The sequence below is a fragment of the Ambystoma mexicanum genome, chromosome 1p, assembly GCF_040938575.1.
Source record: "Ambystoma mexicanum isolate Mex_15411 chromosome 1p, UKY_AmexF1_1, whole genome shotgun sequence".
NCBI lineage: Eukaryota > Metazoa > Chordata > Amphibia > Caudata > Ambystomatidae > Ambystoma > Ambystoma mexicanum.
The window spans coordinates 1,205,428,887-1,205,456,535 of record NC_090921.1 but is presented as its reverse complement, the minus strand read 5'-3'; the positions used below and the strand labels follow the sequence as shown (position 1 = coordinate 1,205,456,535).

The window sequence follows — 27,649 nt, the reverse complement described above, 5'->3', positions numbered from 1 at the left end:
GGGAGCTGAAGTGGCAGGTGTCGAGTGCAGTAAGCTGATGTGACAATTGTCTGAGTGGGGCAATATTTGCCCAGGCCTGAAGCCTATTACGGGTTCGCAGGTGGCACTGAGTGAGGGGGCAGGCTAATACTGGTGCTATTGCTAAGTAACTGTGCGAGTTCTGCACTTTTAGAAGTTATATACACAAACACAATTGCATATCATTATGTAGTATAAGGACATTCTTCCGAATTATACACATGCACTGCTCCAGATCGGCATCTGGTTTGCAATGCACACTTCACACAAGTGCATAATTGCGTATCGTTTCAACGTTCACTTCAAAGTAATTGACAGCTGCATGTGCCCAATGCGTCACAACACTATACAGCAGAACTGTACACTTCACAGTACTAAAAACATATATGTTGTGTATACCTCCCACCACACACGCTTTACAATACACTTTACAGCAATAGACGCCTGCATGCGATCAGGGACGTCATTTCACCAAAATGCCAGGGGTGTTGGAAGTGATATCACACGACCCTTGACCCCCGATGACATCACAGGAAGTGGTGTCATTTGGCCCACCTCAAAGTGATATAGCCGGAAGGGATGCAACACGACCTTTCACCTTTTGACAAAACAGGAAGTGGCATCCATAGCATTGTGCACTACGAAAAATATGGTTAAGATATCGCTATAATGTGATGTAAATTTCATACAAGAATGGATCGCCATATGCATCATTAAGATCAGTGTGTATAAGCCCATATTACCAAATTACTGTGAATGCAAGCAGACGTCCATGACCAAATGATAATTATGTGTTATTATATAGTACTTACGCTTCAGTGCTTTATATAGAAAGAATATACACCCAATATCGCCCAACCAGTGTTGGTATTCATTTATTGACCGCAGAAGGATGAAAGGCTGAGTTGAGGCGTTTAAGAACAGACTAAATCAGTGACTCACTCCCTGAAGTGTGCCTGAAATAAACCTTTAATGAGTCTAGCAATTATTTTATAGAATTCCAGAAAGACACATTATTTGGTATTCCTATTCTTTCTTATTTAGGGTCAGTGCTGAAAGTGTTAGACTTGTGGCACTCATGTTCTTATTTTTCTTTTTTTTTTTAAGGGCCCTGTACAACAAAGCCAGCCACTCCAGAAGTAAAGAGCCACATGGTGCTGGCCACAGCCCAGGAGCTTGCATTGAAAAATAAACACGTTTTTTTTTTACAGAGGTCGCAAAGGAGACCACAGAGGTCGCAAGGGAGACCCCAGAGGTCGCAGTTGCGACCTCTGGCGACCCCTAAATGACGTCCCTGCATGCGATCCTTGCGTTTCTCAACTCTACAATTCACAGCAGTGTACACCTGCTCGCTCTCTGATCTTTAAGCAAAATACCTGCCTGTGCATATGCAATCCTTAGTTGCATGCACTTGACACTGCACTTTTTACCTCTGCAGCTTGATGCGCTCTGAACTTTACAAATCCAAACACCTGCATGCGCCGTGTACTGCACGGTTCACTACACAAGTAAGTGTGCTGCTCATGCGCAGCAGTCTTATTCCAACGTGCGTTCGTTATTTAAAGGCATCTGCTGATTATTCACTTATGTAGTGGCACAGGTCACTTGTCTTGTGCTCAATGTGTACTCGATGTGCACTACTTAATAGTCACCGTAAGATTCTGTCTTGTTCTGACTTTTCCCATTATTCTTTGAGTGCTTCACGTTATTGTGTCGTTGTGCTGCACAAGTCGCAATCATATGCCGTTGTTATTTAGTTTAATATTTTACCAAGTGTTGTACATATGTTCACACGCTTGGGCAGGTCACTGTCAAATGTAGTCACAATGTTTTCTTCTTTAATTAGTGATATGTATACCTAATTTTACATGCTCAGTTACTTGCTCAGTTTAGCACCGAAACATCCAAGGGCCAAACGGTCCCCGCGCCAAACCGGCTGTGGCCAACAGGGCACACCAGAACGGGGTTTGCGGACAAATTACTGCGTCGAAATGTCCCACAACGAATCGGTCGCACCTATACGTCCTGCGCCGCATTCAAGCACTGCCTGTTTCCCAGGTCTCAGCTAGGCAGGCACACGTGGCTCTGCAGGTTGTAAAGTGCTCAGGTTACAAATGAATTTCCTTTACCAATGGCAGAGCCTTTCATATGCATAATGGAACATTTCCAACTGAAAGAGCTCGCAAAGCACCAGTCATCTTGCACATCCAATGCCACCCAATAAAACCGTTCCTCTCGGACAGAACCATGAACCTCTTCTCACCCAAAGCAGAAGCACCACCCACCCTAGACACCTGCGGAGTACTGCAAGGCTCATATGTGGCTCCCACTTTGTATAACATCTTTACAAAGCCCCTGTTTGACCGTCTTGATGGCCTGGGCGTCTCCTATACCAACTAAGCAGACAACACCCAGGTCCTCATACTCATCACAGGAGACCATGCAGCTGACACCCTCACTCTCAATGCCATCTACCGAACCATACAGGCATGGATGGCACATAGCAGATTGTGCCTCAATGACGACAAGACCAAGCTGCTCCTCATAGGCTCTCAACTCAGGCTTGCCAAACTTAGCATAGCATTTCAATCCTTCAACATTGATGGCAACATCATCTCAGTCTCCAGCCAGGTTAGAATACTAGGCTTCTATCTAGATTCCTCCCTCACCCTATCTAAACAAGTGAACGCCACCACCACTGCCACTTCTTACACTTGCAAACTGATCAACGCATGCAGACCCTTCCTCTCTCCCGACAGCTGCACCACACTGGCTAGAGCACTAGTGCTAACATGATTGGACTACTGCAATGCGTTATACTCTGGCACCTCGATGCACAATATCCACAAACTCCAGGTCCTTCAAAATAACACCATCAGAGCAGCGCTCAATATTCCCAGATCAGCACACATCTCCGAAACCAGACAGAAACTGGACAAATGCCTCCACCAGGTAGCCCCCGCCTATCTGGCAAACAAAATAACCAAATCCATTCATCCAGACCCACTAGAGCAGCCTACAAGCACCTCCTTGTCACCCCCAAATTCAAGCTCCAAAAAGTGGAAGGCAGCAGCTTCCCCTCTATGGCCAGCAAACTCTGGAACGTCTTACATATCCAACTCCGAGACCAGGATTCCTTTTGGATGTTCCGTAAACAGCTCAAAACACACCTCTTCACTCATAAATTGTACATCTAACACACAACACTGGTGCCCCTCATAGCCCCATCCCAGCGCACTAAACCCCAGTCATGTAGATAATTGTAAAATATAACTTGTGGCAATATGTATAAATTGCAGAAATTTCCGAAATATAAATAATGTAAATATCACTGTATGTCTGTAACCTGTGTAACAATTGAGATCTTCCTATGTAAGCAAGCACCCAGATGCCTGTGGGCTTGGCGCGCTATGCAAGCAACAAAATAAATAAATAAATAGAGTGAGCAACACAAAGCGCCCATTTACTGATGTGTTTATGTTATAAACACTTAATTAAATGGGTGCTTTATATCCATGATGTCTACTAGCTTAACATGCAAAAAAATAAAGTTGCTTTAAGTCACTAATCAAATGTTTTCAATATCGTGAATAATATTGAGCTGGAGGTTTGTTGCAAATAATCTCCATATTTATTACACAACTTCTTTTATTACATGTCTTAAATCACTGAAAGTACAGTGGGGTAACTGGATTTTTGGGACTTATAGTTTATCATTCAGGAAATGAAAATTAAAGCCACAATGATATTCTTTTGGCTTAACGTTTGGCTGTAAGGATTTACATGTTGTGTTTTTTGTAAGTAAACTCTATAAGACATCATTACTGTCTGTAGGCCTTGAAATCCAAACTATTTGTACCGAGTAAAGCTTGGAAGGTATGTAGTCAAGCCCTGCTTCACTGTTCAGCCAAGGTTTGCGATCCTGGTCCCATGTCCCCGCTCTCCTCCCTCCCTCTGCTCCCCGCCCTCCCATCTGTCCAGCCATCCCTCTGCTGCCTTTTTGGATGCAGCTAGAGTACCACTAGTTCCTTTTTTTTCCACTTCCACCACTGCTTTAATCCCCAGGATGTGATTAGCGATCACAGGCTGAATTGGCTGTGATGCATGTTATGCCAGAAATGCAGATTCTTGACTGCTTGGGAAGAAATATCAGGGAATCAAGACTGCTCACGTAGGATCCATAAGTGAGCAGTAATATAAGCAAGTTCTGTACTGTTAACACCTGTTTACTCACACACTCTCTCTGCAGGCAATACATTAGTCTCAATCAGTAGTAGTTCATGAGAGTTTCTAGGCTCCAGAATTTTGAAAATGTAGCTGTGTATGTAGCATGCACTTATAAGTTATTTTATGGCAGAATATTTTCCACAAGTGTAATAAAATGGTTAAAGGCAAACCAGACAACTTTGATCTACAACGCTTTTGGTCTACGGGTTTGATTTTGCGTATGCATTGGGTGTATGTTGGATATGTTTTACTCTCTTGCAGAGGAGAAAACTCATTTTTACTCTCTTGAAATTGCCTTTACTCTCTAATTTGATAAATCGTGCGTAAAATACTCCCAAAATCTTATCTGGAGCACTGGCCTTAGGGATCCTCCATTCATTCCAGTGGAAAAGGAGGGTGCAAACAAAAATCTGGGATTTGAACTTCTTTGTTTAAGAAACAGAAAATATTCGAATTACAGGATGTACGTTAGATTCAGTGTGTGTTTCTTGTGGTTCTCTTGTAATCTTTCTCGAAGATGTCAACAAATGTAAACGTGAAAGGTTTAAAGGTATCTAGTTTTATTGAAATTGAGGATGTATTATCAAGGGTAAGAAGAAGTATTGATGTTGATTTTTTGGTTAATAGGGATGATGAACTACATCCCAAAACAAATGTACATGGTTTCACGGTGGATAATGAATGGTACAGCCATATGAGACAGATTAGGAGAGAGAGATAAGTAGGATATTGCTACATTTGCTCTCTCACCCCCACGTTTCTGGTATTCCTAGTGTTTTTATCCCAAACAAAGTAAAGATAGCAGACAAACTATGCCTAGTGCACCTAGCATTGTGCAGGGTCTGAGGAGTTTAAAGGGCAATCATTTACAGCATCCGTTTTGCCTATCGATGAAGAATGTTCAGTTGCAGGCCATAAAGAGCAGAAATGTTTTCAATTTACACAAAGAGCCCAATTGCATATAGAAGGGGCTATTTTTTACCAACAATCCATGGGAGCAAGGGGTGAGCAGTTGCAGAGCTGGGGGTGGCATGAATAAACCATGAATAAACCAAGAACGTGGGGATGTGTGGCAAGGTTATCTGCAGCATCTGACGTGGATCTTGGAGCCTGAAAAACCTGTTAAGATACAGACACAATTTTTTTCTATGTTTTAAGAGTGATGGCACGGTGCCCGTTGGTACAAATGGGAATTACAGCCACACACTTTGCATTGCTGATCTGGCTGGAGGTACAGCTGCCCTTTTGGATGTGTTCTGGACATGGACAGTTGCCTTCAGCCGTGTGAGGTGTGTGCAGTTTCTCCACACTCCAATTGCCAGTCCTCATAATCCCTGAGAAACACCTGGTCCAGGCCCACCCAATGCCCAAAGCTACATCTGTGGGCCCCTTGCATCCCCTTTTACATCACATATGTACACATCAATTACTTTATTCAATGGTGGGAAGCAGGAACTATTGCAACAGAATAAGTGGTCTAATTGCCTTTTGCCAGCATCACCAAAAGCCTTAATGGACATTCCTGAATGATAATGACTGTTTAGTCACACTGATACATTCTTCTCTTCCCTTCTGGCATCTGGCATCCAAACTGCGGCAAATGCCAAGTGACTCCAGGTGACCAGATATGAACTCTTACTGTTTATCAATTCATCCAAGTCAGCGTTTGGTGCCATTAAGGAAGAACTATGGGCCCCAAGGCTCATGATTGAGCAAAACTGTTACATCCTCAACCTCCTGTGAGCAACAGACCGGGGGGGTCAAAAGATTGGGAGTACCTGTTGCATGTTTGTGCCTCCCAATGACTCAGAGCATGGGACTTTATCACAAACTATCGTTGCCTTGCATAAGCTCAGAGGGATCCTCAAACATTGGGATAAATTACAGACTGACTCTTTCCGCCCCAAAAAACCTCGTTTCGCTTTCAAAAGAAGCCGGAACCTAAAAGACCACCTTGTACACACGTACACAGAAATCGAAACACCTAACCAGCAAACAACTCTGTGGAACTTACCTATGGTAAAAGGACATTTCAAATGCGGGTCTTGCTCCGTCTGCTCTTTGACAGCAAATCTAAAAGAAATTACTCTTAAAGGTAACCCCTGGATTTTCAACTCTTTCACTAATTGCAGAACAAAGTGGTTTATCTACATCATAAAATGCCCTTGCGACCTCATCTATGTGGGCAAGTGCAAGAGAGAAATACGTCAGCAAATCTGTGAGCACCGTTCATGTGTGCGGAACCAGGTCGATGATAAACCACTGGTCGCACATTTTAAATCCAAAAACCATACCCAAAACGACATCTTCTGGACAATCCTACAAACAGTAAAAAACCCTTTGCGTGGAGGTGACAGAGACTTAGCCTTACGCAAACTCGAACAGAGATGGATACATCGCCTGGATTCGGTTTGCCATGGTTTAAACATTTCCATCGAATGGAACCTGTTCTTTAATAAATAGCAAGTCCTGATATACCCTTCTAACATGGTATATTAACAGTCCATGTAACTATACCATCCATCCATGCTTTTATCCACTTTAACCAGCCCCTTCCTTTTTATTAGTTGGTTGGTCTAAATTTAGAGATCGATCATTTATTTGCTTCCTAAACTGTCATGCATTGATGTACTAAATAGCCACATCTGCTGTTTTTTTCCTAAAACCTTTTTATACATGCACTGCCGTTTTGAAAAAATTATGTGTTTCAAATAATGTGTTTTCCTGCGAACTGTGCACAAATGTGTGCCTTCTTTCATAAGCATTGGGGTTGTTTCCATGTACTCGAACATCATTAGCTGTGTAATGGGTTTTTGACACAACTAAGATATTGGACAAAACAGCCTCCAACAATGGACCATCTGTCCCACGTGACACTATCTCCACAGTGACAGTAGTATCTCCTTGGTAGGCCCACCTCCCGTTTCTCCTGCCATTGCGGGACACAACACTACTTTTTCCGTCTGCCCGACATGCGCATTCATTTTCTTACACGCGCATCAGGACACTTAACCGAGACACACGCACTCGGTTAATACACGTGTACCTTAATAGCACATGCGCAGTCACTACCTTAGTGACACAGCTCTCCCGACGGCGACCGGAGTAGCTGCCTCTTTTCCGACCCACTCGAAGCATTGATTTGGTAAGTTCTCACGCTTCAGCCTGATTAATTTATTCGTACCTCACAAGTTCCTCTTGCCACGTCGGAGCATATTGAGTTAAGCCTTAAATAACCGCGGCTCTCTCAAATTAATCCATGCCCCACAAAACTTTAGAGTCTCTGTCACGTCGGTGTACATTTTGTTCAGTCCCCTAAATGACTCGCAATTGTTGCACTTAAGCCTGCATCGTGGTTTTGCCATGATTCACCTCCACCTGACCGTTTTGTTTCATCCACCCACGGCTCTCCGACCTCATGGTTGTTGGTAACACTTATCAGTATCTTTAGCACTTCACTTCAGCATCAGCATTAAATAATGCTGTTTTCTTGCCATCACGGCCCTCAGCCGCCGTCTCTAAACACTTTTAATATATTTCTGATTTATTTAGCACTTGGCCTCTGACGCTTGCAGACTGCCACTCCAGACAAACTAGCGACTGGAATACTTTCTTCTACGACCAGGCGCAAAAATTGCTCGCTCATGGTAGGTCACCATTTTTGCAGTTTTTTAAATTTTCCTTGACATCATTTCCAGAACTAACACAGTCCCCTATGACCCGTAGGTGGACATCCACGTCTCAACATCGACCCGACTTTAATCACCTGTCCTGATGACCGTTCGGTAACATCTCAGCAGCGCTGTCCCAACCTATACAGCCACTGCCTCCAGCAATTAAATACCGGAACAGAAACACATAAATTGTGTGTCGACGATACTAGACAATGTCAAATGTATTGCCACTTCTAACAATACATATGCAAGACAATGTTAAACCATGTAAAATGTATTGCAACTACAAACAATACACAAATATTGTTGATCGCTATGCTTACTAATCCACAAATATTGCCGATTACTATGTGTCTAGTAATGCTTTCTCTCTTTTTCCAGCGCCGAGGCGCAGTGTGTTACATTGCTTTTGTTCTCTGTTAATGTAAAATAAACAAAACCCTTTTTCTTTGTGATTCTCCACACTCCTGGGTTTTTTTCTCTGTCCCTTTTTTGAGTTAGTATTTACCTAGCGCTACTGCAAAAACTAGGTGACCCTATGTTACGCCTTTAGTCTGGGTAGCTTTTGACTCAACCCCCCCTACCTTCTTTGCATGTGCATTAAAAGATTCCACATCTCTGTTTCTAAGCACTTCATAGCACATAATGTGTGAATCGTGTTCATATTTCATTTTGCAGTGTTAGCGTTTTATTGTTCTATGCAATCTAATGTGTATCAACTTTAAACAAAAGTAACACTAAAGTAACATATCCCATCCACAATTCAATGCACTGGATACACATGAAATTGTACCATCGTGCCTAGTTTGCTGAACCTAATTTCGCAAATATGGCACGTGGAACATGAACCCCTCTTCATTGTGGGGATTCTTCATGACCACTCCAACATTCCCTCCTTTAGTTAATAACCCCCTCCTCTCTATATTATTTACCCTCCTGAGTCAAGCCCCCGTACAAAAAAGAGGGTCCGCCCTATTATTATTACTTCCATGCAAAGAAGGTGCCTGTCCTGAAGAACCCACTGTAAAGAGGAGATGGTATTTATTAAACCTGCATGCTCACTAAGGACAATACAAAGGGAATTTATAAATCTGCATGCAGTGGGCTTTTATAAATGTTTTTTGATTTTGCAGCCAGCAGTTTGTGCGTTGACTTTCGGTAGCTGGGAAATCAAGTTCTACAGGATTGAGATTTGGGAGGGAACAATGATTAACCAGGCAGATGGCTATCAGGGGAGTGGGACACAATGTTTATGACTTAGTAGCTCTGCAGAGAACAGATGTAATCTCTCTAGTAAATTGAAGTCTTGCAGAGGGACCTTGCCATTTGCTTTGGGCAGTAATGATTGTGAGGGGAAGTGGCACCCCAGGCCAAGGTGTCCGATACTCAATTGTTTTCTTAGGGTGAAACCTGAGGCTGTGCGTGTTAAAATGGTAGTTATTGAGATTAGAATGTTTCAATGGAGCCATTAAACCAGGGAAGAGGGGATAGCTATCGTCAGTTCAAAGAGAACTTGTTTACTCAGCTTTTCCTCATGTTTCTTGAAGCAAACTATGTGCAATTATATCTAAGATTAGAGGGCTCAGGCTAGTTGTGACTCGTAAAGAATTATTTTTTTTAATTTGCATTTTTAAAGCGATCACACAGCCCGAAGGCATCGAGGCGCTGTTACAGGAATTGTTTTTTTTAGATGCCCAATTGGGGTTTATTTTTATCTTAGTTGCGTATTTATAATGCACTTAAATACACAGAGGTTTCTAAGCACGGACCCAGGGATCGAACCTGTGTTGCTTCCTGTCGTCTTGCTTCCAAGGCGAACACGTTGCCGCTGAGCTATCCTCCCGGGAGGTAATTATGTTTGAATGCAAATGTTTTATAATGTCATGATGTCACAACCTACCACGGATTAATTCCAAGAAGGGGTGTGTTATGAATACAATCTGAACGTGGTAGTTAAGATAGTCGATGGCCAATGAGAATGGACACATTGGAGAAAGATGGGATTTCTTTATACATGTGTTGTCCAATCATGTGTAGGGGTGTTTTGTAATAAAATATATGTGAGTGTTTTAACTATTGCAAAATTGTATATAATGTATCAACTTATGTGCTTCGATGAGACTTTGATTAGTTTGGCTTAATAGAGTAATCTAGCTGTTTCCCAGATAATTTCACAATACACTTGCTTTATGTACAAAACGTGCACTTGTTCCTGAGGTGTTGGGCACACTTTGGGTTGAGGTGATTAGGGGCCTTCCCAATGGTAACACGAGTAGACTGAAACAAGCGGTCATTGAGCTTTCCGCAACTGCGAGGCATTTTGAGAACTGTATTTGGCATTGTCCTACTCTAAATGTGGAGTTCTTATTGCTGCAACCTAAGCCTCTGATGAAAAGCTGTACACAGCTTGAAACACGTGTCCTGTATTTGGCATTGTCCTACTCTAAATGTGGAGTTCTTATTGCTGCAACCTAAGCCTCTGATGAAAAGCTGTACACAGCTTGAAACACGTGTCAGGCTTCTCTTCGCACAAACAATAAAGGCTTTTCTTTGCACAAACAATTAATTATAATTTCTTGGCGCAGTGAGACTGGGAACATCTTTGTTTTTCTGCCCCTACACCTGTCTGATTGTATTTCTGTCTATTCTCCATTCCCTTCCCTCCTCTCATTTTTGCTCTTTCTCCCTGTTTGCTCCGCTTCGCTGGAACCTGCTGCCTGTCACAATCAAAGCCAGCTCAACTGTGGAATTATTCAAAGCTTGGCTTAAACTTCACTTACTTGCTGGTACCCCATCCTTCTCCCACATCTTCCTACCTGACCCCAGCCCTCCCTCCTGTGATATCCAATCACATAATTGTATTTATTTATGCAATACTCCACTTTAGTTTGAAGCACTTCCCCGTCACTCCCTTAGGTTGATGTTTCCTTTGTAATTCATTTTTTTCAGTTTTATTTATTTTGTCCCTGGTCTATGGCACATTCTTTTCATATACCCTCATAAACTGATTAACCACATGTTCTCATCTCTGTGCTGGTGGACAGGCAACCTTTGGGAGAATGCCTCTGCCATCTGTCATTGTAAGTCTTTTCCGTTCGAATCTGACATCCGTTATTATCATAAATATAAATACAAATATTCCATTATGTATAAATTGAAAAGCAAGACCAGATGATCCTGTACACCGTCCTACAGTTGGTGCACTCTGCTCCAGAGATGCCTGTAAGAGTACATTTGTCAGTAGCAAACAGCTGCTATTGATTTATTAGTGCCCGCTTAGACCCTCGGTGGCACACTCTATACACCCTTCCAGTGCTCATTGAGTATCTCCAAAAGCAAACTTTAGAAAGGTGCACAGTGGCCAGATTAGAGGATTTAAGAATCAATAAGCCATGCTGTGCCCCTGCCTTGCCATCGTTGACAGTGAGGGTGAAGCAGACGGGACAGCTAGAGTGCAGTTATATTGATACGCAAACCTCCTGCACTCCCTGTGTCCTACCTGCTTACATACCAGGCAGTCATATACTGCAGGACTATGGTGGTGGATGAGGCGGGAGCATCATGGAGACAGTGGGAGACACACATGCTGCTACTACTGTTCCCTTGCCCTGCTTAGCCCCCTCCTGCAGTTTATGCCAGTGGAATAAGAGAAACATATGGACAAGGAAGAGAGCAGTGATGAGGTGTTTCTCTTCTGGTGTGGCACCTTGCAGTCCTGGTAACCCACGCAGGCGTTTGGCCCAGGAAAAAGGAACTCTTTTAGCCACACCCTCTAAAGGACGTTCTATCTCCTGCCTCCCATGGTCTGTTGAGATGCGGGCAGTATGAGAAACCGCTTTGTTCCAAGGATGGAACTTTCCTCTATAGCACTAACCATCCCTCTTTTCAGTCAGCACTAACAGGTAACCAACAGTATGAGGCAAGATTAAAAGTCTCTTGAATTTACTCATTAGGGTCAAGGGAATTGGATGGTAGGATCATTAATATTTTTGTTATTGTTCCTTTTCAATAGAATACTAGAGCCTTGCTTACCTCTTCCGTTGCCTCGTTGCAGAAGGGAAAACCATTTGAACTGGCTTTGGATGTTGGCTGCGGTACTGGACAAACTACGCGTGCCTTGGCGCCTCATTTCCAGAAGGTGGTTGGCATTGACATCAGCAAGTCTCAGATACAGGAAGCCGAGCGTGTGGGTTACCCGCAAAATGTGACCTACATGTAAGTTATGAATACCTATTAAATTTGGTTGCAGGTTATGTCAAGTGTGCATCTTTATCTAAACTACACACTATGTCCTCTGGAACCTCAGCTTTACAGTAACAATTAGGCAGCCACATCTGGCTTTGGTGGATTGCACCTGCTGTAGCAATTTTCAGATCGTCTCACAGTAGCACTGTTGATGATAAGAGATTTGTGATGTATCATAAAGAATCATTTAAGGATTGACATTTTTGCAAAATGTATTTTCAAACAAATTTAGCAGAAATCCAATCATTTTCTTAAATGTTACCTACGAATAATGCATGGCTATGTTTTTGTCCAGAAACGCGATTTCTGGTTGAAAAAGAAGAGCCAGAAAACAATTATTCAAACGTTTTCACTTTATGTGCAGGCTGAATAAAGGGGCCCATTCCCTGTAGGCAGCTACATTATCCAAGTACATTGGTATAAAGTCCCCTTAAAGCTGTGTTTAGCCCTCCTTGTGTCTACTTATACAGCGTATCTGACTGTAAAGCTCTGCTGCTTCATTCTATGTCAAGAAGGAGGGGAGCATAACGCTTCATCTTCAATGTATTCCCGTCTCCAGCAGTTTCAACAATAAAACAACAAAAAGCGAATTTTGTAACTTCTCACATGGGAAAACTATTTTTTTTTCTGCTCCAGGCTAACTGAAGTCCCAGTGTCCTGACCAGCTGGTCATAGTCCTTCCTCTTCCTGTCCTCTCCCTCTTCTTTCGTGCTCTCCAAGCAGATAAGTGGCATTTCTTATAGCTGCGCAGCGTTACACTAAATAAAACTGTATAGGTGTTCAGGAAGCGTGCCAAACCGAGCAGAATGCCTCTGCGTAATAATTGCATGATTATAGGTGCGCAAGAGTATACACATCTTTACTGTTTCACGATATACGTTAATCCGCATTCACGGTACGCCCGGGTCTTGCCGTCCTCCGCAAACAGACACAGCAGCCCGCACCACTGGGAGGCAGGACTGAGACGTCCTCCACAGACGCTCAAGAGCAGCCCCCACCCTTGGAGAGGAAGGGTCGAGCCGCATAAGCCAGTGACACGCAGAACAGCACAAGGACAAACGAAGGTCATAGGGAGGAGGGGGTGCCCCACCCTCGGAGGGGAGGAGCCGCCACCCGTTTGTAGAGGATCCGAAGCGACATGCTTAATTTAATGTACGTACTTCTCACCGCAGGGATTCACAAAGCACCGTAGGTGCATAAAGAGCATGAATTATATTGCAAAGAGCGGGGAGAGGTTGCATTACCTTGAGAGTGCCCAGAGCCTCCTATAGACACACAAAAGCGAGGAAAACGCTTGCAATAAACACAGCAATACACACACTGTGCAAGAATAAATTCAAGAGTTTTGAAGAAGCCTGCTGACAACTTGGTGTAGCCACAAGTGGGGCTTACAGTGAGCAAATGGGCGTGCCAGTACAACTGATCAGGTACCTTAGGCACCATCACAGCACAAGAAAATGGCTGAGTTTGAATGGAGCGAGGAGGAGCAGGATGCTGCCACCTCCGAAGACCTAGCCTATAGCTTCTGAGAAGTGCTGCGAAACTCACTGATAGAAGTAGTGGCACAAGGGGTGAGACCCCTGCAAGTGAGACTGGCAACCATTGAGTCATACCTGAGCCAGGAGAAGGAAAGCACCATAGCAAAAGAAAGCAAATCCACAATGGTGACGCCAGAGGGCCCACAGGGGTGTGAGAAGACCAGGAAGAGAAAGAACTCTTCTGACTCCTCGGGGCAACCAGACGGGGCAGGACAAAAGACCCGTGAGGCTACTGATGCATTTACAAAACTGGGAGACGCATTTATGAGTAAGCCAGGAGTGCAGAACCTCATGACCCCTTACCCAGGGGAGGAAAATATGGGGAATGAGGAGCAGGACTCGGAAGAAGAGCCCGCAGAGACCCCACTATCCTCACAAGATGGGGACAATAGAGAGGAGATGGAAGAAGAACAACCCCCAGAACAACCCCCACCTAAGAAAAAGTTGAGGAAACTCAACAATAGAGAGGACGAGGGGGGAATCTTGAAAGAGAAGCAAGACAACGAATGCGGGCAGAATGCCTGAAGCCAGAATTACTAGGGAAGGTGGCTGAAGAACCAAAGCTCGACCCGAAGATGCTGGTCTTCGTGTCAAAGGCCTCCAAAGACCCCAGAAAAGGGATAGACAGATCCTGGAGGTGTTGCCAGGAAAAAGTACTCAATATTGCAGGAACATTGGCATAGATCATGGATTTAGCGGAACAAGCACGGGAAACAGGAGGAGATGTGAACCCAGATGTCCTCGCTAACTGGGCACAAAGGGCAGTATGCCTCCTGGGCAATGCTAATTGCACCATATCATCAGAACGCAGGAGAGGCTTGCTCCTCAAAATAGACCCCAAGCTGGGAGAACTAGCATCGTACGAGGCTGGTGAAGTCGGCCAAGGACTACTATTTGGAGAAACCTTTGGGAAGGAAATGGGGAGGTTCATAGGGAATAATACCTCCTTGGAGAAAACTCAGGCTTCAATAAAGAAAATATTTCCAGGGCAAGTTTTCTCTGGGACCGGTCGGTATCGAGGCAGAGCGACCGGTTGTTACCAAGCCCCAAGAAGGCCTCAGAACAACAGGGCCCATTACTGGGAAAACAGGCAGCAAGATGTGTTCTTTCCCCCAAGAGGATGCTTCCCGAGAGGAAGGTGAGGCAGAGGACAGGGAAGAGGACAAAACTTCCCTGCAGGTGAGAAATACCCTGTATCCGCCAGTGGGGGAGGAGAACATTATCTTTCTGGGAGTTGTGGCGCATGCTTTCCAGCAACGCTTGGTTATTAAAGACAGTCAGAGGGCTACAGCTAGAATTTACCCAGATACCCATACAGGTCCACCCCCCCTAACCCGTGCATTCTGTGCAGGTAGAGAAAGAGACCTTAGACGCAGAACTGAGAAGTTTGGCATGGAAGAAGGCGATAGAGGCGTGCACTACAGCCCTGACATTCATAAACAACATGTTCCGGGTTCACCGGAAACACAAAGTGAGCCCGGTAATACATTTGAAAGAAATGAACAGCTGGGTGATTTACCACCATTTCAAGATGGAAGGTATTCACCAGCTCAGAGACACCATCAGACAGAGCGATTGGCTCATGAGGATCGATTTGAAAGATGGGTATTTTACGAAACCCAGACAAGAGGAATATCGTCCTTTCCTGGCGTTCGACTGAGGGGGACGATTTTGGCAATTTGTGACAATGCCATTTGGGCTAGTCTCAGCACCATGGGCCTTCACAAAGCTCATGAAGCCGATAGCAGCAGCAATCAGAGAGAAGGGCATAATGATGATAATATATCTGGACGGCATCCTGCTGATGCAAGCAGCAGAGAGTCACTCCGTTACCAGACAAGCTGGGTAGAAGACCTACTAAAGTCTCTAGGCTTCCTAGTGAACAGAGAAAAGTCAGAAGTGATCTCAGCTCAGAGGATAGATTTCCTGGGTTTCCTCATAGACACCAGGTCAGCAACGCTGGAACTTCCGGCCAGAAAGATAAGAGATATAAAGAGAGAAATAAGAAGCTGCCTCAGCAAGAGCGTAGTATCACTACGGACTATAGCTAGAGTAGTAGGCCTATTACCAGCGTCGGTTCAGGCGATATTTCCAGGGCCACTACATTATCGGGCCCTTCAATGAATGAAAATAAAACACTTGCAGCAGGGTCTGAAGTACCACCAAGCAGTTCCCCTAGACGAAGAATCCAAGACAGAGTTGGAATGGTGGCTACAAAATATGAACGCCTGGAACGAAAGGCCATATTTGGGGACTGGGCCGACCTAGTGATAGAATCAGACACCAGCAGAGCGGGCTTGGGTGCCCGATGTGGAGCATTAGAGACAGGGGGCAATTGGAGCACAGAAGAGCTCAAGATGCAAACCAACTGTCTAGAGTTACTAGCCAGATCTTTCGCGATCAAGGTGTTTACGAAAGGCAAAGTGAATTCATGTATCCTGCTGAAGATGGACAACATATCAGCAGTCAGATACCTCAATCATTTAGGAGGAACATAGTCCAAATTACTAGCGGAACTAGCCAAAGATTTCTGCCATTTCTGCCTAGATTCAGGGACCTCAGTTGTAGCAGAGTATCTCCCGGGTTCGCTCAATGTAGTAGCAAACTGGGATTCCAGGCATCTGTCAGATTCCAGCGACTGGATCATGGACAAGACTATCTTCCAACAATTAGAGCAATTATGGGGAGCAGGACACACAAATCTGTTTACGTCCAGACTGAACGCACAAAAGAGCAGATATTTTAGCTGGAGGCTGGATCCGACAGCAGCAGGAGTGGATGCGTTCCTTCAGGATTGGAGGGGAGGCACCATTATGCGTTCGTGTTCCCGCCATTCATAATAATGAACAGAGTATTGGTGAAGGCTTGCAGAGAGAGAGCGACGATGATAGTGGTAGCCCCAATATGGAAATCGCAAGTATGGTTTCCGACATTGATGGAACTAGTGACTGAGTATCCGAGTGTGCTACCACCAGGAGACAGCATTCTCACTGACCCAGTTGGGTCATATCATCCTCTGAGAGTGAGAGGGACTGATGGCGTGAATGATAGCAGGAGATGCTGGAATTTCCTGGGAATTTCGAAGTAAGCTGCCCACCTTATCGCAGAGTCGTGGGCCCCGTCAACTAGACGGAGCAACAACATAGCTTGGGGCAAATGGTAGCGGTGGTGCAAAGGGAGATATTGAATTTCTTAGCAGAACTACTCCAAGACGGAAAATCACACAGGACAATTGGAGTATACAGGTCTGCAATATCAGTGGGTCACGTGCCCATAGCAGGGGTGGCCATAAGAGAGAATACAGAGGTAGTTAGACTACTTAGAGGAATATGATTCAGAAAGCCGCCAGAGCCAAGGTATGACACCTTGTGGGACGTTTCAATAGTCTTAAAGCTATTGGACAGCTGGTGAGGAAACATGTACCTTTCTCTGAAAGAACTGCCAGGGAAACTGGCGATGCTCTTGTGCCTAGTTTCATGTAGGAGAGAAGCAGACGTCAGAGCCCTAGATGTAAACAGGAGAGTATACGGACCACAATGGGTAACTTTTACCTTGGTGAGGAGGAAGAAGACGGATTCCACGTCCAAAGTCTATGCATATCTGCAGGAACATCCTAAGTGGTGTGTAGCAGCCTACATAAAAGAATACAAGCATAGGATAGAGGAATTGAGACCATGGGAACGACACAATTGCTCATAATGCGTAGAAAGCAACACAAGACGGTGGCGATGGCTACCATAGCAAGATGGATGAGAGAAGTGATGCAATTGGCAGGAATAGTCATGAGTACTTTTGGAGCTCATTCTGTCAGGGCGCGATGGCCTCAAAAGTAAACAGGAGAGTATACGGACCACAATGAGTAACTTTTACCTTGGTGAGGAGGAAGAAGACGGATTCCACGTCCAAAGTCTATGCATATCTGCAGGAACATCCTAAGTGGTGTGTAGCAGCGTACATAAAAGAATACAAGCATAGGATAGAGGAATTGAGACGATGGGAACGACACAATTGCTCATAATGCGTAGAAAGCAACACAAGACGGTGGCGACGACTACCATAGCAAGATGGGTGAGAGAAGTGATGCAATTGGCAGGAATAGACATGAGTACTTTTGGAGCGCATTCTGTCAGGGGCGCAATGGCCTCAAAAGTGCTGGCGCGATGCTGCAAGACATTCTGTGTGTGGCCGACTGAGGCAGTGATACTGCTTTTAGAACATTTTATTTCAAGCATGTGCAATCAGTGGCAGCGAAGTTGATCACAAGCCTGAAGATTACCCCTGCTAATAGCGTAGGGAGACTTTATTCTATTAAAGACAAGGAGGAGAGCATTACTTTCCCACCCTAGATGCACGGCAGAGTGGAAATTGATGTATAATAATTTATTTACAATGGATTTCTCCCTGAATAGGGTGTGTGTCCGCCTCCCTAACGTGTGCTTTATGTTCTTTCATTAGGAGATGACTAGAAGAACAGCTGAGTCAGGTATTGAGAGACACGAGCTGTCTTAGGTTGAGATCACCAGTTTAAAGAGGAGAATGTGCAGGACAGTGCAGTGGAGAGAAAAGAAAACATGTTGCGACTAGTTCAGATTTCAGTTCGAGTTGGAGTGCAGTTCAGAACATTAAAGAAGAGGGAGAGAACAAGAAGAGAACAGGAAGAGGAAGGACTATGGCCAGGTGGTCAGGACACTGGGACTACATTTAGCCTGGAGCAAAGGGAAATGTAGTTTTTTTGCTGTTTTATTATTGAAACTGCTGGAGACAGGAATACATTGAAGATAAAGCAAAATGCTCGCCTCCTTGTCTTTATGTTAGCAGCGGTAATCATCATTGGTGCTTAGTACATTCAAATATCACACAAGATGTTAAGGCCGCCACTGCACATATTTATGTGAAAGGGGTAACAATAGCTGGAAAATTAATCCTCAAAACACATCACAAAATATATTTCAATATGTGCCATTTTCTAGGATTTGTGAAGGTATTTATGTATTTGTTTGGCAGTTATTTGTTTTTTGCCGTATGGTCACTTTGCACCACCACAGTGGCAGTCCAAGTCAAAAAAGAAGATTTTCCGGAATCATTCTGAAGTTATTGATTACTCCATCTTGGAGCATCCAAGATAGTTCTGGGAGATCATCTGATGCCACACTGAAGTATGTGCAAAGGATGCATTACTTAACGAGAGGACTATGGCATTAACCCCTGAGTCGGGGCGGACATGGCTGGTAACGGCTTACCAGCCCAAGCCTCAGTGAGGTCTTCGGGCTGTTACCGGTCATGTCTGCCCTCTTACAAGGGGGTGATAGCCATTCACACGCCAGGGTTTATCTGGGGTGAAAATGGTTTGTTTTATTTCTATGGTGGCTGCGGGTGGGAGGAGTGGCAGAACCGGAGCAAAGAGCTCCGGTCCAGCGGGTAAGTGGGGAGGGATGGAGGGGGTGGGAAAGTGTATGTTTTGTTTTGGGGTAACAGGGAGAGGCTCCCTGTTGCTCCACACAATCAAAAATAAAGATGGTGACACCCGGGGAAGGGCCTCGGTGTGGCTAGAAATAGCGGCTGGTACACTTTATTCTCGCTCGCTGTTCCTGCCACATGATTGGCTGAGGGGCCTTCCACAGGTGAGAATTTAGAGTAATAATACTAACCACTTCTGATTGCTTTCTTGGAAACTGTGATGATCTCTTACTATCAAAGGATGAGTTCATGACAACTTTAGGCTGGTTTGTGATAGCTCCAGAATGATACTATGACTACTAAAGGATGGATTGTAATTACTCCATGAAGATTGTGTTGCTTCTTCAGGTCATTTAAATTACGCCAACTATAAGTATTATAAATGGAGCTCTTATCTTTGTGAGTGTTCAGAAAATAATGTGATTGAACTTGTCTTGAAAAATCAAAGAATGATTCAATAATCCAAAGTTTCTTAGGTTTCAAAAAACATTTTGATATTTTCTCAAAATTGTGCTTGATAGATGCCTGTCTCTTATGTTTTCAGAAAAACACCATCTGTGTTCTAAACAATAATTGAATGCAATTTTATGTTTTCTCAAATTGTGTTTGAGTGGTCTTTGACCTCCTCACCTCCTCAGCTAAAAAGGCCACCCAGCCAGACAAGAAAAACCTCCACGTCTTAGGTAAAGGCTCCACCCACAACCTTTGACTTTTAGCCAAGGGCTCCTCCAACAGCGACAACCCCTTAGAGATGGACTCCCACTTCAATGCCTCAGCCAATAACTTTAAATCCCACACATTCATTACCCAGGATCCCCCGCACTCACTCAGCACCAAGCCCCAAAGACCCCCACTCACTCAGCACACATGCCCCTTCCCCTTGCACACATAAACACACATTTAGTACCTAGGCCTGCCCACCTACACACACAGCATCCACACACACACACTCAACACCCCGGGTCGTCCCCTCCTAGGCCTTCCCTACATGCACACAGTACCCAGGGACTCCTCGACACACACACACACAAACCCACCCATTCACACACACGCACACGTAGCACCCAAGGTCCAAATGACATATACACACCTTCATATGCACAAATAGTACCAAGGGGTTCCCACATACATACACACACACTTGGCACCGAGCCATCCCCCACACTGAGCACTAAAGGTGCACCCACACACAGCACCCATGGCCCATGCCCACACACACACTAAGCACCTACCCCTCCACAAACACACTCAGCACCCAGGGACTCCCAAACACACACGCACACACACACACACACCACACACACACTTATCAACATGGGTCTCCCTGAAACACACATATTCAACATCCAGGGCCCCCACACACATACACCATCAGCACCCATGGTTCCCACAAACACACTTCAGAGCAAGGCCTCCCCGCACACACACACACACACTCAGCACCTAGGGTCTCCCACATACACACAAACACACACTCAGCAGCCAGGGTCCCATTCAGCACCCATGGTTCCCCAGACACACTTGGCACTCAGCTCACACTCACCACTACATTTTCACTCAGCACACAGCTCTCCCCTCACCGGTACACTCAGCACCCAGTGATTGCCCCGACATGTAGATCAACATCAAGAGCTCAACTCCACATGCTCTCTCAGCAGCCAGTACTCAGTAGCATGGGTGCACTCAGCACTCTCCCATATGCGTGCTCTCAGCACTCACTGCCTATGCAGACCCAGTGACCAGCGCTCAACCCCCATATGCACCCAGCATACACTGCACCTGGGATTCCCCTCCATTTTGCACCCAGGACCACCCCCACTCTGCATACGGCACCAAGATCACCCCCATTCATAGCCCCAACATACACCCACACACACACACACACACACAGCAGCACCCACCCCCCAACACACACACAGCACCAACATCCCCCCTAGATGCATAAGTAGGCCGATCAGTTCTGTTTTTCCCTTTGAATTCTGGGACTTGTAGTTTTTTTCTTTTCCCTGTGGTACATTTATGAAAATAATCAAGTCCCAGGGTTCTATGTTTTTTTTAACTACCACATTGTGGTAATTTACCTTGTTGAAATTACTTCTAATTTTTGTAAATATTTGTATTAATGGGGGACCCTACCAAACCTACATTCCACATCACTACAAGCCCCACCGCAACCCCTCTCAAAACACCCATGCTCTCTAACCCTTAATTATATCTATAGAATTAGTTCCCCACAAAGTAATTGAAAATAATTTCAACCAAGTAAATTACCTCAAAGTAATTTACTGCCTTAAAACAAAGGCATACGATTGCCAGGACTGCAAGAAAAAACAGGACTGGATGGCTTTCTGACTTGAGAGCTCTGCCGGCATCCCCGCCCTGGTTCGCACAAGGACACGCTATCTTCCAAGCTCAGAGAACCAGAAAGGGTTGCAATGTATCTTAGTCTTTGCTTGTGAGCCCCTCTCTGATCCACCTGCACACAACGCTCTAAAATCCACCCACATCTCACAGCACCAGACCCCTGACACCCAGCACCAACATCCACCCTAGATGCATAAGTAGACCATCCAGTCTTGTTTTTCCCTTTCAAATGTTTTCTTTTCCCTGTGTTCAATTTATGGAAATGTCCAAGTCCCAGGGTTATATGTTATTTTAGCCTAAATAAATCACTTTGTGGTCCTTTACTTTGTTGATACTACTACTCATTTATTTGCAATTATTATTAATGTGGGGCCACCTAATACTCACGGTAGGGCAGACAAACTTTGTTGCACTATTATTCAAGATGCCCTCACCAACAAAATTGAATTGCTGTGCAATAAAATGAACCTAAAAAAAAACAACTTGCAGCCAAACCCAGCATTCTGGCCACTAATGAAGGATTAGCCATAGCGACTCCAGCAACCGCGGCCGCGCCTCCACATTTCTCCTTCTCAGTGTCCTAAAAAACGGTCTTAAAGACCATCCAAGCACTCAAGCCCTCCAACTGCAAGGGAGATGCTTGCCCCACCCACATTGTCAAGTTATGTGCCACCACCATGACCCACATTATCAAGGACTTTGTCAATGCCTCCTTCAAAACATGCACTGTCCCCAGAAGTAACAAATCAGCACGGGTCAAGCCTCTCCCTAAAAAAACATCACTAGACCCCACTGTGCCTACCAACTACCGTACCATCACTACTGTGCCCTTCTTGCTCAAGATCCTAGACAGCATTGCTTAGTCACAAGTGCAACAATTCCTAAAGCATCACCTACTACTCGGTTTCCGCCCCAAGCACAGTACCGAAACTGCCATACTCAACCATGAAATACAGTTGGCAGGATTTGTGATGCTGGCAACCTGGCTTTTGGCAGCCTTCGATCTGGTAGGCCATGATACACTTGTTCAGCACCTCAGCTCCCACTTCCACTTCTCCATGGAAGTCACCACCTATGTGAGATCGTTCCTCAGCTATTGCACCTCAAGGGTTGCCATTGACAATGCTGCCACCAACCATATTCCAGTCCCTATTGGTGTCCCCAAGATTCCTGCCTTTCCGCCACCTTGTACAATACCTACGCCAAACCGGTCTTCAATATCCTTGATGCCCGGGGCATCACCTATACACATTTCATCCACTGAGATTACCACCACCATAAAAAATGTATTCAGAGGCCACACATAACCTTTGTCTCAATGGTGAGAAAACAGAGTTGCTCATTGTCCGTTCGTCCAAACACCTTAAATCCATGGATACCTCCTACTCCTTCTTTCATACTGACGGTGTCACCATCCCGGTCCTTAAACAATTAAAAACCCTTGGGGTTTACCTCGAAGCTGAGCTCACCATGACAAAGCACATCAAGGCCCTTGCCTCCTTAACAGCCTATTGCTCCAAGCTCATTTCCCCGAGCAGAAAGTTCCTCCCCACCAACAACTGCTTCTCTCTCTCTCGTTCTCTCTCTCTCTGCCTCTCTCTCCCTGTCTCTCTCTCTGTCTCTCTCACTCATGAAAAATAACATTAGCACTCCCTGTAAATTTCCAGAGTTTGTCTTCTGTCTCCATCTCATCTTCCTTCTTCACGTGGTCCTCTGCTTCAGGGTCGGTCGCTCTTGTCTGATGATGTCCAGTGTCCTCCTCCTCAGGTGAGAGACATAGGGCTTCCACCCCTGACGTCCGTCCGGTGGAGAATAAAGCTCTATTGTTTCAACCAGTACAGATTGGTTCAGTCCAAAGATGGCGACTGGTTAACTTTTATACAATTACCCCGAGAGCCTCCAAAAGAGATGTCTAAGCAATCCTACAGCGCATGTCCCTTTGCAGAGTCCATAGTGACAAGCATTGCCTCAGGCGAATACATGGTGACTGCCCTACCAAATATCCTCTAGGATTAAAAAAGAAAAATAATAAACACTGGGGCATAGAGGAAATGAGTGACAATTCGGGCATTCAGATATCCTCAGAGGCTCTTTGGACCTCATTACGAGGTATGCGGTAAGGGGTTAACAGTGCCGGAGCCGTTAACCCCTTATCGCCCCATTATGAGGTATGCTCACGGGACCTGCTAGCTGGTCCAGCGAGCAGACCAGGATGCTAACAACGGGCTCGTCATTAACGGGCCTGTTGTTAGCATCATCCCCATTCCCATTGAGCCATATGGGGGCTGAAATGGGAATGGGGATGTACTGGGTCCGGGTTCCCTGAATGGGGAAATACCGGGCCCTGCAAGGTTGGAATGGCCCGGTATTTACGCATTCAGGGAACCCAGACTCGATACCCGGAATGGAGGTAGCCATGCAGCAAAAAGCGGCATGGTTACCTCCAACCTCGTAATGAGGCACCTTTTCTCTTATTGTCATTTACCCACATATTAAAGTTACGCATTACAGCACACCTTATGGAGTCATCACAGTACGACACAGTAGACACAGTAGACATTCAAAGACCCCCCTTTTGCACTTACTGTACAACTAATCTAACTACATTTTTGTACAAATAATCCATTAAAAATCAATATTTAAACAGCACTTCAGCAACAAGTCTCTTTCTGTTTGGCGCAATTTGGATTATCAAGATTTCAATTCACTTATTCTTTCAGTATTGGGCAGTCTCAATATTTGGATACTCCATTTTGCAGACAACTGGACGAAATACATTCAAGCAGATTACTAGGACTCGCCAACGGTTGACTTAAGACTGCATATTCCTTATGTATTCATGAGTGTATTGCCCTGCACTAGTCGTCAATACACCTGTTTTCCTTTGCACAGGGAATTCTACTCTCTTAATCCCAATCCTGCTTTTCTTTTGCACAGATAAACCATATATCTATGCAAGCTCATTTCTAAGAATATACACACATTTTAGCATCCCGTTCCAACAAATGCCCTAATTCCTTCTGCAGCATCTCAGTTTCCTGCTGCATTTGTAGCAGGACAAATGAGGGGCAATGGTTGGGGGCCGACCGGAGAGGAGGTGAGCTGCCGGGTCCATTTTGAATTATCATGGTTCCTTGTTGGTGACAATGTCTTATACAGCACCAGATTATTCAAGCCAATATAAAAGAAGGCACTGTGGGACACAGTGTGGTGGTAATATAAGGTTGCTCAGACAATTCACAGCACATAAAACATCTCCCTGCGTGCATATAGTGGCAGTATGATGAGCAATCCTCAAATGCATGCTTTTCTTTGTTGCACATTGTTTCCAGCGCCTGCATCATTTACATGCCTCACTGTTTCCTTCACTTCCTCAAGACCCTGAAACCTGTGAGGCACAAACGTAGGCCACCCTTTCAAAAATTCAAAATACACCTTTACCATCCCCCTCTCAGCAGCTGGCCAGATGACAGTCAACTGCTTAGTCCCTGTGTGAACCATAAAATGCACATCTGACTCCAGAGAACCCACTAACTCTACACTTTCCCCAGAACAATCTTCAACTCTATCCAGCTTTCTCACCTTCCCAGCACACTCTATTTCAAACCAATACAATATATGTCCTTCACTCAATTTACTCAAACACTGCAATGGTGGGTTCTGCAAAGGACACAATTCCCAATTAGAACCAAGAGTAAACCACACATCAGGGTTCATCAACATGGCAGAGATCAGGTATCGAGATGCATTGTGGGGTGTATTGACTTACCATACTTTGTGGTGTTTCACTCACTCCCAGTTACGTCCTGACCCCAGTCCAGGCAGTATTCTTCTTGCCAGCGTGCACCATCCCTTGATTGGTCCATGCGCTGTAAATGAACAAGCTTTATCCTCGCAGTACCAGCCACTGTACTTCCAGATATGTCTCCATTGCCATAATGGTTCAGGTATGCCAGAGTCATTCTTCAGCAATCTCAGCCAGCTATTGTCTTGCACATCTTCTCTGATTAATATCAGCTGAGTATTCAGATAGTTTTGCACTTCCTCACATGCCAAGACCCACTTCCTGCTTCAAACACCCCCTCAATCAGTATTTGGAGAGCACCTTTAGTAAGATGACTAAGGGTGCTGATGACGTGCAACTCACCGATGTGTGCCTCACTACCTCTGAGCTCTGCCCCAGATATGAACCTGGTGGCCTTTTGAAAGCCAGTCAACTCGACCCTCTAAATTGTATCCCAGGTGTTGGCCCCACGTTGCAAGTGCAATATTAGCCCCACTACATTGCATTTTATCAAGTACTGTCGTCCTTCAAACAACTCCTCTTACTGTTGTGCCTAACGGATTCCAGCCCCCTTATTGCAGTTAGGGTAATGGGTGGTCACCTGAAAGTCAGACAAAGGGACAGTAAACACAACTGTGGCTATAGTAGCATTGAAACCGTAGCTATAGTAGCAATTAACACTATGTACCTATAACCCAACCTGTCCAAAGTCGACATAGTGTTATGCCACAGTCGTTGATTATACACCTGGGTATACCTCATAAACTCCAGTATGTTCATCTATGGAGATTGCAAAAGTTGAATGATAGGGCCTCATTACGAGGAAGGAGGTTACCATGCCGCTTTTTGTGGCATGGCCACCTCCCTTTCCGGGTATCGGGTTCCCTGAATGGGGAAGTACCGGGCCATTCCAACCTTGGAGGGCCCGGTATTTCCCCATTCACGAAACCTGGACCCGGTACATCCCCATTCCCAATTCAGCCCCCATAGGGCTCAATGGGAATGGGGATGATGCTAACAACGGGCCGTTAATGACAGGCCTGTTGTTAGCATCCTGGGCTGCTCGCGGGACCCGCTAAGGATGCCTGGTAAAACCAGGCGTCCTTAGCGGGTCCCGTGAGCAGACCTCGTAATGGGGCGATAAGGGGCTGATGGCTCCGGCACCTTTACCGGCGCCAGTAACCCCTTACCGCCCTCCTGAGGCCCATAGTACACATTCGGTTATCTAGATTTTCTGAAAACAGACACTGTGTATCAGTAGAATTTCAACAGAATTTCACAAAACTAGTACCGTTTTCACATCCACCATGGTTAGCAAATAACACTCCAAACAAGTGGGGTGTTCCTTTTGTATACCTAGTATATCACTGAGATCCTATAATTTAGAGTATCCTGGCACCACCATTCGGTGCATGGCCATGGGTAGATTTACCAGGTCTGGCACCACACTTCCATTACCACCAGGTTGTCACCAGACCATCACCACCATAGTTCCTGTCCACTGCATGTACCAATAGATGAGTTTGGAAATAATCTTGTTCATCGTCATTCTAAAAAATACAGAATGGTAATAATATATCATATCAGAGATATGGGAAGGCTCTGGGTATAAAAGAATCAGTTTTTCATTAGTAGTTGTGGGTATGTTAGGAGTAGCAACTCATACCTCTGTCGCTAAGATTAGGCTATGGTGTCACTGTGGGCTCTTTCACTTTGGAATTTAGGGCTTTTAAATAGTCACCATCACTCATTCATTTTGGTAGAGCATAGCAGGGATATTGAATTAACCCTATGTGGCATTCGCCTGGTCGTGGTATAAATCCCAACCAGACATCCACCTCACATTCCCAGACTTTGTTCAGGTCACAAGCTCCCCCTTGTCAGTGTACTAGCCATCGCTTTTTATACCACAGCCAGGCCGCGACATCAGTTGATGTCACAATGTTAGTCTGCACAATAGAATCATGTTCACCTACAACCAGATGAGTGGTAGCCAGAACAGATAAACAATTCAGAAAAGTCAAAGAAGCTGAGATAGAAGTGAGTAACACCAGATATGGAAGTCTTCCACCTGGGGGCTAAGACCGTCTTTCTTTCATGAACCTTTTATCAGGACACTGTCACCGGTATTCAACAAAGGACCTGCAGTGTCTGGTTCCCTTGGCAGAGCAGCTTCACTTTGATTATGAATGAGACGGACAGAAGACATTAATGTCTTGACATATTCTAACAATCGATCATAAAAAACTGCAAATTATCCAGCACATTTTTGACAGTTGGTGATACAGGTAATTACATGGGTCATTCATAAACGACTTTGTAAGCATTCAACCCAGTTTTCC

The 27,649-nt window shown here is 44.9% G+C and overlaps 1 protein-coding gene across 1 annotated transcript in view; it reads left to right on the top strand.

Moving 5' to 3' along the window:
• LOC138572018 (putative methyltransferase DDB_G0268948) overlaps positions 1 to 27,649 on the top strand; it is a 630,847-nt gene that overhangs the window by 313,898 nt on the left and 289,300 nt on the right. Inside the window, exon 3 of the mRNA XM_069649242.1 lies at positions 11,974 to 12,134. Coding sequence (XP_069505343.1) covers positions 11,974 to 12,134 — 161 coding nt within the window. The remainder of the gene's footprint in view (positions 1 to 11,973; positions 12,135 to 27,649) is intronic.